The 17,024-nt window shown below is 35.9% G+C and overlaps 1 protein-coding gene across 6 annotated transcripts in view; it reads right to left on the reverse strand.

Annotated features, from left to right (window-relative positions):
• Window positions 1-4,464: 4,464 nt before the first annotated feature.
• The window catches only part of znf385b (zinc finger protein 385B), a 124,741-nt gene continuing 112,181 nt past the window's right edge, over window positions 4,465-17,024 (reverse strand). For 3 of the 6 annotated variants that reach the window (XM_084121417.1, XM_084121416.1, XM_084121420.1), the window contains 6 exons: window positions 15,721-15,759; window positions 13,736-13,919; window positions 9,091-9,402; window positions 7,668-7,852; window positions 7,267-7,368; window positions 4,465-5,720 (listed from right to left, as the gene is read on the reverse strand). In XM_084121417.1, coding sequence (XP_083977543.1) covers window positions 5,508-5,720; window positions 7,267-7,368; window positions 7,668-7,852; window positions 9,091-9,402; window positions 13,736-13,919; window positions 15,721-15,759 — 1,035 coding nt within the window. In that variant the 3' untranslated portion in view covers window positions 4,465-5,507. The remainder of the gene's footprint in view (window positions 5,721-7,266; window positions 7,369-7,667; window positions 7,853-9,090; window positions 9,403-13,735; window positions 13,920-15,720; window positions 15,760-17,024) is intronic. The other 3 variants (XM_084121419.1, XM_084121418.1, XM_084121421.1) reach the window with 1 other exon arrangement.

A 17,024-nucleotide genomic window follows, 5' to 3' on the forward strand; every position in this document is an offset into this window, starting at 1 on the left:
TAACTTTAAAAGACTGTAAGATGCTACAGTAAAAACCTGCTAGCTGGTTAACAATAAGTTCCCTTACTATATACGGGGGGAAACTGTAATAGATCTAACATTACATTTAACCTTACATGTAATTTTACAGTAAAATACTGTTAGGCCTACCCTTTTTGGAAGTAAAAAAAAAGAGATCATTTTATTAATTTACAGTGAAAAGCCTGACATTCCCAGAATTCCCTTCACATTTTAATAATTCCGTTTCTTCTTATTTTATTGTCACTAATCTGTGTTGCTTATGTTGTGTAATTAATGTTTATTGCATTATTTTAGTGTCATGTGTTACCATGATGGTGTTTTGTGTTTGTGTGTATATTTTAGAATTTCCCTCAGCTTGTGGAAAAGCTACTTGTTATGATCTTTGATTCATCATGTAAATTTCCCCGGTGTCATGGTGGATGTCAGTATATTTTAAAGGTACAAAACTGATTTTAGTAGTAACATGGCCTTGCTAATTTAGCAGAAAAAGGCTGTTGAATTTACCGATTTAAAATGTGTTGTACATATAAAACGTACTGTTTTGATATGGAACAGTTTGCATATGTGTTTTTTTTGTTGAGTATCAGGCGTTTATGGCTTATATAGTGGAGAATATGGAGATCATAAGGAGACATTTTATTGGTATTTATAAGTGCAATTTGGTGCAGTTGCTGATATTTATATGGCCAAAAAGTATTATGAAATTCTGTTTGTAATTCTGTTTTGCAGACAACTTACAAAATATGCATATAAATATCAGTTGTCAACTCCAATAGTTTGTGGGGGCAAAACATACAATGCAAAGCAATACAATGATGATTGAGAGATAAACGTTCAAATAAACGTTCCTCAAAAGCCTGAATCATATTTGATACTTACATTTGAACATTATTTTTCAAAAAAAATGTCTTTTTGTATGGAACATCAAGTAAACTTGAGTTGCTTCAGTCCAGTGAGTGTTCATCTTGAAATATAGTTCATTTGGTTTTATAATGAACAGCCATAATTGTTAATTAATTCAATTTGACACAAACACACACTGAAAACAAATTTGCACATAAAAGCTCAGGAATCAATTCTAGAGTGTAAATATTGTAATAAAAAGGTCATTTCTGTCATTGCTATTGACTTTGTCAGACATTGAAAGTCATTTATTTGGGTTTATTATTCTACGCTGTAACTTCAATGCCCAAGAAAGGCACAAATGAATCCCAACAGAGAAGAGTCGTTTTGAGAAGAATGGGCTCTGCGTGGAGCGGGTGAATGAATGCCGCCTGGTCTCATCAATTCTACAAAAGCTTTTTGTCTTTTTTTGAGGTTTTTCATCTTTTTTTTCCTGTAGGCAGAAAGGTACTGCGACTGCTGTTCCAAAAGGAGGGTTTGCTGAAAGGATTAAAGATTAGACGTTTCATCTACAAAAACATTCATCTAGAGTATAGGCTTATACATCTAAAAACACATTTGCTTGTTAGATTATGATACGTCAAACAATGTACATGTTCCCCATTGACTCAGACAGCACTTTTGATGCAGTAGCCAGATCAGTTAAAGTGCCCCAATTATATGCGTCATTTGCTGATTTTCAAAGTACTCAGAGAGCGTTTTGCGTCCAAGTCCAGGTTGAGATGTAATAGTGAGTCATTTGGTAGGATTATGAAAGTGAAGGATAGATTGTTCTAGATGCTTAACATACACAGTTCTTATGCTGTCTATGTATAGGTGCTGTAATCGGTGTAAAAAAAGAACAGGAATTATTGTCAGAGGATATGACTACAGCGTCCCGTTCACTCCAGCCTTATCCGAAAATACATGAAGAGCTGCTGGCAGTGAACTAATGATATATAATACGTGTCCACTAATGCAGGCTGACTGTAAATCCTCTTGATGGACAGTGGGGGATACTTGAGCTGCTAGTGAATGCCCTGCTCATGTTTTGCTCTCTTGTGTTTTGAACTGGACAGAGACGAGTGTAAATCAGCTGTAGAGATCTTTACATGGAGACAACATTGTGCCGTGGAGACTGAATCTGTGAGTAAGTGCAGCTTTGTCACTCAGCTCAAATGAAAGGGCAGCTAATCCTCATTGTTTGCTCAGCATTTCAATAAGAACTGAAATCATTTGTCTGAAAGGATTTCTCTCCATCTCCTGTGGCCCTCTCTGACATGTTAGAGTTCATTTATTGCTTTTAAATATCTTTTTTTTTTTCTCTTAAAATTCTTTAAGACAAAACACAAATGAGCCAATTGTTGACATAAAAAAAAGCATGCATCATTTGCTCTTTAAAGAATCTTACGAGAAATATTTGAGTTCAAATTATTTGAAATCATGTCAACTGGCAGCTGAGGTTGCCAGAATGAAAGTGTATTTACAGAACAATCATCAGATTTTTCTGACTATTATTTCATGTCATGCCAAGAAAACAAGTTAATATAGACAAATAGCTATAGATAATGCTCAAACACAATAAATGCTGCACTAGATTCTTTTGTAACAATAAGACGATCAGTGCTTTACTGGTAGATTCTGCCATTTTTGAAATGTTTGGTCTTCAAGTTCTGGGTCTTCATTTATTTATTTTATCAAAAAGACTTCATATCTCCATTTTAAACAACACTCACCACAGGAACGCATAACATATGATATATGCCTACAATAGAACATAATGAAACATCAAATTTTAGAGGAATGTATTTTTAAAAATGCATTTTTTTGTCACTTTTGGAGCCGTTTATGCCTGCTATTTTTTTTTTTTTTTTACCCATGTCAGCTGAGACTGGTTTTCTTTTAGCCATCCCGAAATATGACCTTCGACTTACCTCTCTAAAAGTACTGCATGGAATGTACCACCTTCATTTTAATAATGCCGAGGGGGGCGTGCTATAGGTCAGAGGGGTGTTCTGTACCCAGTGAACCGGTCATTTTGACGCGCTCATCTGGGTGTTTGAAGGGAGTACGTCTCACTGAGAGCTGGACATCTGTCAGCCAGTATTACTATCAGTCCTAATGAAAAGCAGAGGTGAAGAGCAGTCCCATTATATCAACACTCACTGCTAGATGTCCCGATCTGGCTCTTGTTGCAGTTGTCATTGCATACATAATCACAGGAAAATGATCATGACAAATGAAGTCATAATATGGAAGAAATTGTGAGGTGGTGAATCAAAATGCCAAAACAAATAAATAGTGATGACACATTGTTCTTGGCATTTACTACACAAATATCACAATATATAGCTACTCACCGGCAACTTTATTTGGTACACCCGTTTAACTGCTCGCTAACGCAAATATAGTCATCAGCCAATCACATGGCAGCAACTCAATGCATTTAGGCATGTAGACATGATCAAGAAGATCTGCTGAAGTTCAAACTGAGCATCAGAATGAGGAAGAAAAGTGATGTTGTTGGTGCCAGAAGAGCTGGTCTGCTGATCTACTGGGATTTTCACACACAACCATATAGGGTTTAAAGAGAATGGTCAGAAAAAGAGAAATTATCCAGTGACCGGCAGTTCTGTGGGCTAAAATGCCTTGTTGATGATAAAACGTCATGTCACAAAGCTCAACTTATCTCAGACTGGCCAAACAGTTCGTCTTGAACATGACAATGAGTTCTTTTACTCAAATGGCCTCCGCAGTCACCAGATCCAATAGGGCACCTTTGGGAAGTGGTGGAACGGGAGATTCCCATCATGGATGTGCAGCCGACAAATCTGCAGCAACTGCGTGATGCTATCATGTCAACATGGACCAAAACCTCTGAGGAATGTTAACCAGGACCTTGTTGAATCTGTGCAATGAAAAATTAAAGCAGTTCTGAAGGCAAAAGTGGCTCCAACCTGGTGCAAGCAAGGTGTACCTAATAAAGTGGCACAGTGGTGTGCAAAAGTCTGAAACCACTTTGACTGGGATGTTTTTTATTTAAACTGAGAAATAAACAAAAAATATGATAATATTAAGGATACTGCACTATAATCAAACAACAAGTAAGAGTTATTAAGACTTTCTGAAGTTCATGGACAATTTTTGCACCGAAATTGTGATGATAAAATAATTTCTAATAAAAAAAAGTATGAAATATTATTAGTAAGGAAGCAAAACAGAAGCATTTTCACCAGTGGTTTCACACCTTTGAAGCTCATATTATGAAAGGCCCAAAAAATAATAATGTGTAAATAAATAAATGTGTGTGTGTGTGTATATATATATATATATATATATATATATATATATATATATATATATATATATATATATATACACACACACACACTGTGCAAGTCCCTCTATACACGGACTGTGCAAACAGAGAACTGAGATATGATCATGTTTATATTATTAGCAAATAAGACCTGAAAGAGTCATTCATCACAGAGATGAATGAACATGAAAAACACTGGGGAATATGAAAAACATAAAACTAATAATCAAATTACACAACACTGAACTGAAGGATTTAATCAAATTTAGCAAACAAATCTCCTGCACAAATGAACAAACTCAGATAAATGTACAGTAGAAACAGCGTAATTTAAAAAATACCTGAAAATAAATAAAATGATTCATGTAATATTGATGCATATAGTGTTTTTTTTTTACTAAACATTTAATAATGAACAATAAAGATTCATGAAAAGAAATATACAGTATAAATTAATGAAGAAATCATTTAAATATATTATTTTATTGAAAATGTAGTATCTTTATGTACAGCCTCTCATACATATATACTATGGACTTAAAGAATTTTCAGTGAATGGAAACGGTTCTCTCTCGATCTCTAAAAATAAATGTACCAAATAACATAGCTAGTTCTCCTCCAGCTCATAAAATACAACTAGTATTGCAACCTGGAAGGTAAACATTAAATACACAATGGAGAATATCAATATTAATGATCTATACATTATTGCATCATCTGAGAGCTGCAGATGAGTACAGTCTCGTGACAAATAAGGATATCACAGAGAGATGAAAGGCCCACGGTTTTCCTATTACGCAAAAGAGAGTTTGAACCATGATGAAAACAGGCTGAACCTACTTATATGACAAAAAGAGGAACCCGAACACATGGAGGAGAGAAATGCTGTGTTTCCTGTCAGATGAAAGGATAAGAGTGAACTGGTGATTGAGCTTATTGACTACACAATACAAGACAGCACACAGGCCAAAAACTGCATCACAGGCTCCCTGACAACATCAAGCCGTTGACTGAACACGGTGAGATTTGGGGTTGTTTCTGACAGCGCCTCCAGGCATGTGCTTGTCCGGGGTTGGTTGAGTCGAAAAGGAAGACCATGATAATTCAAGTCTTTCAGGAAGCAGTTCAACACTTTATTTGAAGTGTTTTCAAATGCAAAAGTCCTCACTAAGACGGAATATCCTTCCTGGGTTTTGCGATGGTGAGGACAGTTGAGGATAAAGTTTCAATAAACGCACCATTGTTTCAAGATCTGAACTTAGTGTGGCGTAGTTCGAGAAACGTCTCAGTAAGGCGCAAACAGGATGGAGCCCGCGGTGTGTCGGATCGGTCCCGGAGCGGCGCGGAGAAAGGAGGCCGGAAGCGAGGCCGTCTGAAAGATGGAGGCGTTGGGACGAGGGTGGAGGGAGATGGACGGGACTGTGGTGGGGGCGAAGGGTGTGTGGAGGAAAGCCTGTGAAATGGGCTTCACCAAGTCGTTCTGCAGGGCGAGTTTGGCCTGGAGGAAAAGGAAAAAATAAACGCTGAATCAATTTGGTGAAGGAGAAAGAACAGCGTCTACATCAATAAAGAAACGAGGACTGCACGATTAATCGAAAGGACATTGATTATAAGGCCTAGTGTGATTATTGAACCTCAAAAGCCTTAAATATATACTCTGGTCTGCATGCACCATACACATCTGAGGTTTTATGAAATTGTTTTTAGATTTGGAATGTAAAAATAGTCAACTATAAGCAGAAATTAAAACGTCTTCCTTCAGTTCATTAATCTACAAATAATAATAATAATTTTATTATAAGTATTACTATTGAACATAATACTCCATTGTATACATGATATACTACTACTACTACTACTTATAATAATAATTAATATTATTATTAAGTTTAATACTCTATGACTAATAATAATATAAAAAAAGAAGAGTTATTGAAGGCGTTATTATTGTTATTATTTAACACTTTACAAATAATAATAAAAATAAGAATAATATTGTTGTTATAATTATTACTGATCATTATAATCATATAAAATATGTTAATGCTTTACTGGTAATAATAATAATACTTTATGTTATTTTAATACTTTACAAATTATTATTATTATTACTATTATTATTATTAATGTATTGATGATGATATAATAATAGCAAGTTTAATACTAAATAATAGTAATAATAACAACTATAATGATAATAATATTTAATACTTTACTAATAATAGTTGTTATAATTATTACTGATAATAATAATAATAACAATATTAAATAGTTTAATGCTCTATTGGAAATAATAATACAAATACTTTTTTGTTAGTTTAATACTTTACAAATTATTATTATTTATATTATAATTATTAATATTATAATTAATATTAAGTTTAATACTTTATGTATAATATTACAATAGTAATAACAACAACTTTAATGATAATAATAATATTATTTAATACTTTACAAATAATAATAATAACTTTGTTGTTGTTATAACTACTACTACTACTACTACTACTACTACTAATAATAATAATAATAATAATTTAAAATATTTTAATGCTTTACTGGAAATAATAATAATAAAATCCAAAAATATTAATATTATTATTCTTTTTGTTGTTGCTACAAGTAATTATTAAAATATTACCGTTCTTTTCTAATACAAGTCTATAGATTGTAGGATCTGTGCATTTGGATACTTTCAAATGCGATTTACAGAAATTATCCTCAAATATTGTAAACAAAAAAATAAAAAAACAAACAAAAACATTCATTCTTATGCGACAGTCTGGAAAAGCTCGTCTGAGCTAGCAACAGTAACCAAGGGAGGTGGAGCTTAGCGAAGGGCCAACTGTACTACAAATAGTAAGTTGTTTCAAGCATATTTTGCATATAATTTGAAAAAATGACAAGTGAGCATTAGCATCCCAGAGAGGTATTTGTCAGTCTAGAAAGTGTGGAACAAACTCCTCACAGCACTGACACTTGAGATGCGAGAAACTCTTGATGAAAGCGCTTGATTATAAAGAGTATAAATAATGCATTACAGCCAGAGAGCCGGAGCTGCGCTGCTGCTTGTTGTACGGGCTGTATTTGGGTTTGGTGGGTTTTCCAGCCACTCTGTCCTTGTGCCGCCTACTGGAAATATGCTGTGAAGAAAACAGACTTAATTAACATTGTTATGCAAGTGATACACGTTTGTGACCAAACTTAACACTGAACCGAACTATCAAAAACAGCCTAATAGGAAGTACAACTCCATTTTACCCGCATGCAAATTTGGCAAGATCAAGCCACAGAATCACATTACTATTTATAGTGCTTTCATTATTCATCACTGCACACGTTATGTTTTGTTGTAACTGCATAAGTAATGATCATGCCAAATGCAACCCAAGACACATGCTAACAAGAATACATCCTCTTACACTGAAACTGAACTGAATACCTGTTTAAGCTGGATTTCTGAGTTGACGTGGACATCACAGATTTCACAATGAAACGTCTTGTTCTGTAAGCCTGAGCCTTTGTTAAGTTGTGTGGCCTGAACTTTGAGTTTGGACCCGGGTCTGGGGTACGCTTTAATGGGGCCAGCTCCATTTCGTGCCTCCAGCATCGTTTTATGCTTTGAACCTGGTGAAACAGACAAAGTAGAAGGTTTTCTCTGGCTTAAAGGGAAAAAAAAGAAACAAATCTGTTTATTCAGTGCAGCTGTAAGGCTGTTGGCTGCATTGATCTAACTTTATATCATTTCTAACACCGAATATTTCAGTTAAGTCACATGAGAACTTGAATAACTTATGCTTAATCTTACGGCCTAAGGTTGTGGAATATACTAGTACACAGTGATTTTGTTGAAGGTATAATATTAAGCAAGACTGTATGTGTATTTTAAGTTTCCTAAAGACTCACTAACTAATTTTGTGATACGCCCTTGTCTCACGACTTGCGAGTATGAAAATGTCAGGACAATCTCTGATTGAAGCACTAAGTTTTATTTATTTCATTGAATCAGTTCAAACTGTCTTTAAGTGAATCAATTCAAAAATTGGGATCAGTAAGATTTTATTTTAGAAATTATTAATAAGAAATTAATACTTTTTATTACATGCATTAAATTAATCAAAAGTTACAATAAAAACATCTATAATGTTACAAAAGATTTCTATTTCAAATAAATGCTGTTCTTTTAAACCTTCTATTAATCAAAGAATCCTGAAAAAAAACCCATCAGTTTCCACAAGTTTTCAACTGATAATAATAAGAAAGAGCAGCAAAGCTGCATATTAGAATGATTTCTGAAGAATCATGTGACACTGAAGACTCTTTTGAACTCACTGAAATAAAAAAATAAACACAGACCTTTAAACGGTTGTGTATATACTGAATATTGTCAAAAGGCTGAAAAATATCAAGATACTTTGTAGTTTTATCACCCGCCCGACTCTGAACACATTCTTCTATATTGTGTCTGGATAATGTTTTCTAAGCATAAAAAAGCTATTTCTTGCATATTAAATATTTTAAAGCTGAGCATAACTAGAAAAAATGTATATTGACTACATAAATGTTCATGTCTTTTTAATATTTGATAAGTCTCAATGACTTTTCCAGGCTTTTCTAAAATCCAATATGTCCAGGTTTTCCATGACTGTGGGAAATCCGTCTACATTTTCCAGTTCTTCATACATTATCAATGATGAGCCTCACGTCGCTACACTGGTTTTGATTTATGTTTTAACTGCAAGTACATTTCCACACTCCCAAGCCTCAGAGGGTCACTTTATGAAACATTTATGATAAAGAAGAAGGTATAATGGCGAGGGAGCGTGGGAAAGCCAGTGTGATGTGGAGGCAGATGTTGGCCACACCTGTGTTGTGTGCCTCCAGCTGTGAGAGAGAGTTGACAGCCACTTTACACAGCGAGCAGTACAGGAGCTTCTTGGCTTTCTCGTCCTCGGACTCCACGCTGGGCTCTGACGGGGCCGTTGGCACCGCTGCTGGTTTGGAGGTGTTCTTCAGGGCTGCCGCGTGCCCTGTCGGCTCGGTGGGTGGGCTGGCATGCGCGGGTGTCGTCTTGCATGGGCTGGGCACTAATGCCACCGCGGGCGCAGCGGGAGCTGGCACAAAGGCTTGCGGGGAGGCAGGGACTTTGTGCGCAGCCAACGGCTCTGCACTTTTCTCTGGGAACATAAGAGAGAGAGAAAGAAACAAGAAAAGAGCAAATCTGACAGTTAGTGGTAAAGCATGTTGTATTATGCGCTCATTTTTCAAATCCTTCCTTTTTTCCATTATTTTGTGTGTTAGGGTTTGATATAAGGTCTTCGCTGCAGACGAGCACCCTAGTTTCTGTCAAATGAGTTACAACCAGTGCTGAACAGATTACTTACAAAAATTGTAGTCCGTTACTGATTACAAATAACATAACAAAAATTTTACATATTTTAGGTAATGCATTCTGACTATTTGTTTGATTACTTTTGACCTAACACATATAAAATAAAAAATACATAAAAAAATACATAAAAAATAATGGTTTTATGTTTTAATATACTTTAAATATAACTTATTTCTGTGTTGCATCATAACGTCAGTCTTCAGTGTCACATGGTGCTTCAGAAATCATTCTAATCTGCTGATATATTATCAATGTTGGAAATACTGTAGTTGTGCTGCTTAACATTTTTTATAATTGTGATCCTTTTCTTTTCTTAAAATATAAATATTTTGTAACGCACTATCGTTCAAAAGTTTGGGGTCAGTAATTTTTTATATAATTTATAATTTGTATATAATTTTTCTATTTTGAATAAAAGCTGTTCTTTTTACTTTTTATTCATCAATGAATTCTGAAAATCTGAAAAAATATCACAGGTTCCAAAAAAATATTAAGCAGCACAACTGTTTGCAACATTGATAATAACTAGTATCAGATCACTGAAGACTGGAGTAAGGGCTGATGAAAATTCAGCTTTGCATTACAGAAATAAATTATATTAGTATATTAAAATAGAAAACCATTATTTTATATTGTAATAATATTTCAATCACAATATTCATTTTTCTTTTCTGTATTTTTGATCAAATAAATGTAGGCTTGATAAGCATAAGACATTTACTAATTACAAAAAACATTAAAAATAGTAATGTTCTCAAACTTTTGACCGGTACTGTATATCCAATTACAAGTACGCCATCTTTTGGAATCTGATTACGTAATCCGGATTACATATAATCAGTTACTAGCCAGCACTGGTTACAACAGCGCTGGATAGGGTCAGGCTTCCTTCTAACACCAGTGACTGCTCGGGTCCCGCGTGCTGTAATGTAATAGGATGTGACCCCTGGATTGCCCACCACCCTTATGCCCTTGTCACAGCGTTACATGCCGCGGGAGGATGCCTGTACTCTCCACCCACTCTTAACAGGCTTCTGAGGGAATATTCCTCTGGTTTATATGAATGTCGCTTTCTGCTCTTGCTTTTTTTTTTCTCTCCCCGAGGACTCAAAGCAGCCAGAACAGTCTAATGTTCCCCTATACAGTGACATTACACCCACTGACACTAACCTGAACCTCTAGGCTGGAACCGCTGCTCTTTTGCATTTTTTCTCTCTCTCCCAGTTTCAGTTTATATATCAAATCTTCCAAAGTGTGGTAGGTGGAGACATATGCCTCTTTGTTCTTGTTCTCACTATTTTTTGCGGTGAGTCATAAAGAGCGTATTGTAACCGAATAACAAGACAGATCAGAGATAAAGTACTTTTTGGAAAACTTTTCAAAACTAACAGAAATCATAGACTCTGTAACAAATCCAAGTACCCTGCCTCACTGTCTCTACATTGGCAGCTGCTAATTTGAAATGCCCATAGGCAGTAAAAAATCTAAAGCACACAGAGACTCGAGTTATAGTTGCTGCTAAGCTAACAGTGTGATACTTTAATAAGCATAAAAACATGCAGCACACACAAATAGGTCATTTTTAATTAGATTAAACTTTTATAATCAAAGTTTTTGGTTTCAGATGATTTATAGGAATATTCTACAGTAGCTCAAACAGCAGTAAGTGGTGTCAAGGTAATGGATTTGATTCCCATGGAAAGCATTAACTAATAGAAATGTCTTGGATATACCTCATAATAAAATGCATATGTGTAAACTGCTGCAATAAATATTTATTTAGCTTTTTTCAGATGCAGTGCATTATGAGATTGCCTACTTTCTGAAGTTGAAAAGGTTGGAGTCGGCAAAGCAGCATTTATTTACAGTAAAAAAAAATAGGGTAAATCAGTAATATTGTGAAATATATTTACAATTTAAAAGTAACTGTTTTCTATTTTAATACATTGTAAAAATGTAGTTTATTCCTGTGATGTCAAAGCTGAATTATCAGCATCATTACTCCAGTCTTCAGCGTCACATGATTCAATAAATCATTCTAATATTCTGATTTGGTGTTCAAGAAACATTTCTTGTTGTTACCGTTGACTTAATTTTTTTAACAGTTCTTAATTTTTGTGTGGAAACTGATACATTTTTTTACCAGATGAATAGAAAGTTTAAAAGAACAGCATTTATTTGAAACAGAAATCTTTGTAACAATGTAAAAGTCTTTACTGACACTTTTGATACATTGTAAAGGGGTCATGAACTGGCTTTTTAAATTTTTTTATATTGATGTCTGAGGTCAACTTATGACGTTCGCTTGGTTTTTACATTCAAAAACATCAAAATGAAAAAGTAATAGGCTATTTTCTACCCTGGTTTTGAGCCTAGCTCCTGAAGCGTTTTTATGGGCGTACCGCATTGAAGACTTGGAAGTAAACACCCACTGCTATGATTGGATAACAGTTTTGCATATTATAATGAGTTTCATGTAATGCGCGAATCGGTGGGCGGGGCTAAACAGGCAGTGTTGAAGTAGGCATTGATCTTCTTCTGCGGAGGCGGTGTTTGATACCCTTTGACGTCATAGATCCCCACTTTGAAAAACCTGTCGTTCGCTGTGCCTGGTGTCAATAACAGCTTTTAATGGACTAACAAGGACGTTTTCAGTTCTGAAACTTACAGGATATTCTTATAGTATGATGACCTCTTATATGTCAAAAGCTCAAGGAAAATTTGATTTCTCAGTTCATCAACCCTTTAATGTAATCTTGCTAAAAATGTAAATTTCTTAAAAAAAAAAAAAATCTTTCTCACCCCAAACTTTTGAATGGTATAAAACAATTCCAACTTAAAATTTGACGAAAATTTTAACGAAGCAATCCACCCTTTGAAACAAAAGTGTTTATGATGCCTTAAAATACAGTAGGCAGCTCCCTAGGTTTTGAAACAGAGCCACAGTGATAATAACTGGCACTTCTTGTTTGGATGCAGATCAAGCAGTGAATGCAATGTTGAAACGACCTTGCTATATCCTTTCTGAAAAAGTCTGGATCTTAAGAAAAGAAAGAAAAAAAACCCAGAGCAATTACCGTGCGCACACATCCCAGAATAATCCAACACATGGAGTTCTAAAAAATTACATAAAGCAAGCTCTTACGTAAAGCACTGACGCTAGCAATTTTAATGATTTAGTGCTTGAAGTTTTCCCATGTAAACTAAAACTGACTGAATTGTGTGTTGCCAGGGTTTGGGGAGAGACGGAAACAGCAGCCCCCCTCCCGAGCCTCAGTCCGAGATCAACACCGCACTAATACGACGGCATGACAGTGAGGACCCATAAGCCATCTGTGAATCAGGCTGACATTCATTTGGCCTGATTTGCGCAAAGACACTGCATATCAATGAGGACCACCACTGCCTAATAAACGAGGCGCACCCAAATCTGTCTCAGAGACTGTAGCTAGAGAACGAGCAAATTCGGAAAGTATGCACTGGCTCTGATTTGCACCCCGTAGGGCATGTGTCTTGGTACATCCCATTCTTAATTCTTAATCAGACACAAGGGCCTGGAATTGAGTGGGTCACAGCGTGAAGCAAAGATCAGATGATTATGTTCTTTGAAATGTAACACAAATCTAATTCAGTCAAATCAAAGGCCAAAGAGGGATAAAAAAAGAAACTAACAGCATCCCAGCACGCATCCTACCGCCTGTTCCAATTCCGTAAGCGTTTTCCAAAATTAAACATTTAAACGCAACACAAAAAGGTCATGTGCACGAAACTCAATATGCAGGTAATGATGAAAGAAGCAAACAGAGCTGCAGGAAAAGTGTTCTGTTGTTAGCATGATAAAGCATATGGCTTATTACTGCCACAGCAGGGCTGCTGCTTACCTCGGCACATGAACAACGAGAACGCCCTTGGTCACCCTAACGTAGTCTAGATGCTTTTATGAGGAACTGCGTACAGTGCACACAAACACAAGCACATGGAGTGTGTAAACAGTGGCGAGGGTTCGGGGTTAGAACGGCGGGAAGAAAAGCATGGAGTTAAACGCACATGGAGAGGGAAGGACAGGAGAAAGAGGATGGGACAGGTGATGTGGAGCAAGAACAAAAGGAGCTATTAACCTGGTTGGTCAGAGCAGCTGGCAGTGACTGCAGTGCAGGAGGAAGTGGTGGTGGTGTTGGTGGTGGTGATTGTCTTAGCACCGCTGTCCTGGGCGGCTGCACTTTTCTGCTTATTTTTCGTGGACTCCTGTGCTTTGAGCTTCTTGGCATGTTTACTGCCTTTGTAGTGCGCCTCGGCTTGGCTCTACAAAGGAGAACAAATGAACCATCCAATCAGGCTCATTTCTAACAACTAGCATCTACCATCATGGACCGCAATCACACACACACACATTTCAGACATGCTTTCAATAGCAGGCACTGTTCAAATCAAGGTAAGGATGAGAGGATGAGATTTGGGCGAGCAAATTTTCCAGAGCCTAAGAAATAGAGACGGACATGCCGTGTTTAGAGGGGATTGATTCTCAATGGAAAAAACGAAATGGGCATCGATAGCTGGCACTCATTGAGGTTGTTAATGGAGAGTTTACTCGTATCTTTAGTTGTTCAACTTTCAAGTGGAGATTTAAAGGGAAAATGACTACTTCACACTTAAATAGAATGAGAGGGAGTGAGAGAGAAAGAGCTTATGATGGATTTGGATCCCTTTGAATATCTGACTGCTAAGAATTAGGGGCTTAATTTCTCAATTTTATGACATCAAAAGTGACAAAGTCCCAAAAGACCTATGGATTTTCTCTCCAAATGCTGATACTCTGTCACATTCACTATTACTGCAAGTTTAAGGGATTTCTGACAGTGCAGGCAGAAGCCAGACAACACCGCTCACGGATGTTTTTCCTGCAGATTATTCAAAGAGGAAGCCTGCAGTTTCCAGTTTTCGAGGTGTTGAAATAGCAATTACAGGAATGTAAGGACTTGTCACTGCTTTGTTCTTGTATTCATTATTGCCCCTCCATAATGAGATATAAACAATAGCATTACATTTAAATCATTAGGATTTCCATCACAAATCAAACAACAAGCATTTCAGGTAAGGGCCATTCACACTGACAGAGATTGTTCTCAACAAGTGCTGCTAATCTTTTTATTAATCTTTTTTTGTTTATCTTGTAATTGTATTACATTTATAATTATATATTTCATAGATATATATATATATATTTAAAAAAATAAATCGCTCTCAGTGTGAACCTTCACCAAACCTGTAATTGGGGGACTTGGATATAGGGACGAGTTTTATAAATTCAGTGATTGCAGAACAGTATTGGATGTGCCTCTATTGAAAGAAACATATTAACTTTACTAGTTAATACATATATACATTTGATCAAAACAAACACACGAACAGACAGACAAAAGAATATCTATTACAAAGCATGCGGCTAACATCATGTAGTAAAGGTGCTGGGATTAAAGAGGGGTCAAAGTTCTTTTGTTTCTTTTTTCTGTCATAAAGACAAAATGGCTGCCGTTCACTTGTGATCTTGTGAATGTGTGTTGAACCATCTGAGTCAGAGCTGAAAAAACATGAAATATGATAAGAGAGAAGAAAGACAGAGACAGACCAAGCGAAAATGAGGTGCGTAACATCCATCGCACCAACAGCACAGATTGCTTGTTCAAGTGACAGGCACGACAGTCATAATGACACACAGGACGCTCCTGCAGATAGTGACAGGAGAGAATGATGTGACGACCTGGGGCGTTTTGTCTTCTCTGCACTGTGCAAATGTTAGCAGCGTCTGTGACCTGGATTAAGTGCACTTGACATTTATAAATTGACTTTCTTCCAAGCTAAGTGTGAACCCATTTCAATATTTACAAAAACATTAACAACCGAACCATAATTTCAGTCTTTATAACATCAAGTGTCTTCCAGCTTAGTTCTAGCAATCACAGGGCCTCATTCTTGGAACACGATCAGCAGAAATTTCTCTGTAAACTGTTTTAAACATAGAACGGGCTTACAAACCCGTTTATGTTTTGTGAACATTAAAGGTATAGTTCACCCAGAAATTAACATTTTTTCATAATTTACTCACCCTCATGTCGTTCCAAACCTGTACGCATATTTCTTTCTTCTGCAAAACACAAAAGAGGATATTTTGAAGAATGTTGGGGTCCAAACAACATTGGACTCCATTGACTGTAACTGTATGGAACTGTATGGGGGTGGGGGGGCAATGAGGCATTTTTTTTTTTTTTCAAATGATCTTCTTTTGTGTTCCACAGAAGAAAGTCACCAATAAATTTAAATTTCCAGATTTTAAAAGCACAGTAGCTAAACAATATCTTAACATCCATATCAATCATAAGTGTAAAGTATATATTGCACTGTTTATTTTAAGTCCTCACTTCACTCTCCAATGAATTGAGAAAATGAGTCTGGAATTGCAATTTGGAAATTAGCTTCATTGATTAAAAAAAATCTGGAATTGGAATCAAAGCTGATTCCAAAAAATTCTGGAATCAAACGAATCAAACTTCAAAAGTGGTATCTGTAAGATTTTTTGAAGTCTCTTATGCTCACCAAAGCTGTATTTACTGTATTTGATCAAATATATAATTACAATTATTTTAATATTTTAATATATTTTAAAATGTAATTTATTCCTGTGGTCAAAGCTGAATTTTTACCATCATTACTCCAGTCTTCAGTGTCACGCGATCCTTCAGAAATCATTCTAATATACTGATTTGATGCTCATTAAACTTTTCTTATTATTATCTATTTTTTGTGGAAACCATAGTACATTTGGGACGAGGCCCATTGAGCGTATATGACATTCTTCAGTGAACATACACACTTTATTAATAGCTATGTTGCAAAAAAAGTCTTTGCAACAAGAGCAGGACACGAACGAGCAAACGTAAAAAGACTTGCATAGGCAATAAGCACCAGTAAGCCTTTCTGCTGATATTTGCAAATACGAGCTGCCAGCAATATCAGTGCATTACCCTACAGCTGTCTCTGTATCCTCCCGTTCAGCGCTCATGTACTGTACAAGAAACCTGTCAAACACATACACACCTACACATTGTAACAGCTTGATGTATGAAAGTACACAGTTGATCTTTTAGGGAGTCTATTTTCTCATGCATACAGGCTTTGACTTTGTGGTTTTCACAGGCCTGGCTGATGCAATACACAGACCGGCCTCAGATGGGGCATCACTGTCAGAAATGTATTTGATTTCCTATTTCTCATATTTTTTGTTATCCTCTGATCCCACTACAATGTGTCTTATAAAAGTGGTTTGTACATATTTCTTCTATGTTAAAAGTCCTAGTTGCAGAATGCAACTGAAATGCCTATCCTATCTGAGCCATCTGCAATACTTTAAAC

The sequence above is a fragment of the Abramis brama genome, assembly GCF_963993115.1.
Source record: "Abramis brama genome assembly, chromosome: 8".
Lineage (NCBI taxonomy): Eukaryota > Metazoa > Chordata > Actinopteri > Cypriniformes > Leuciscidae > Abramis > Abramis brama.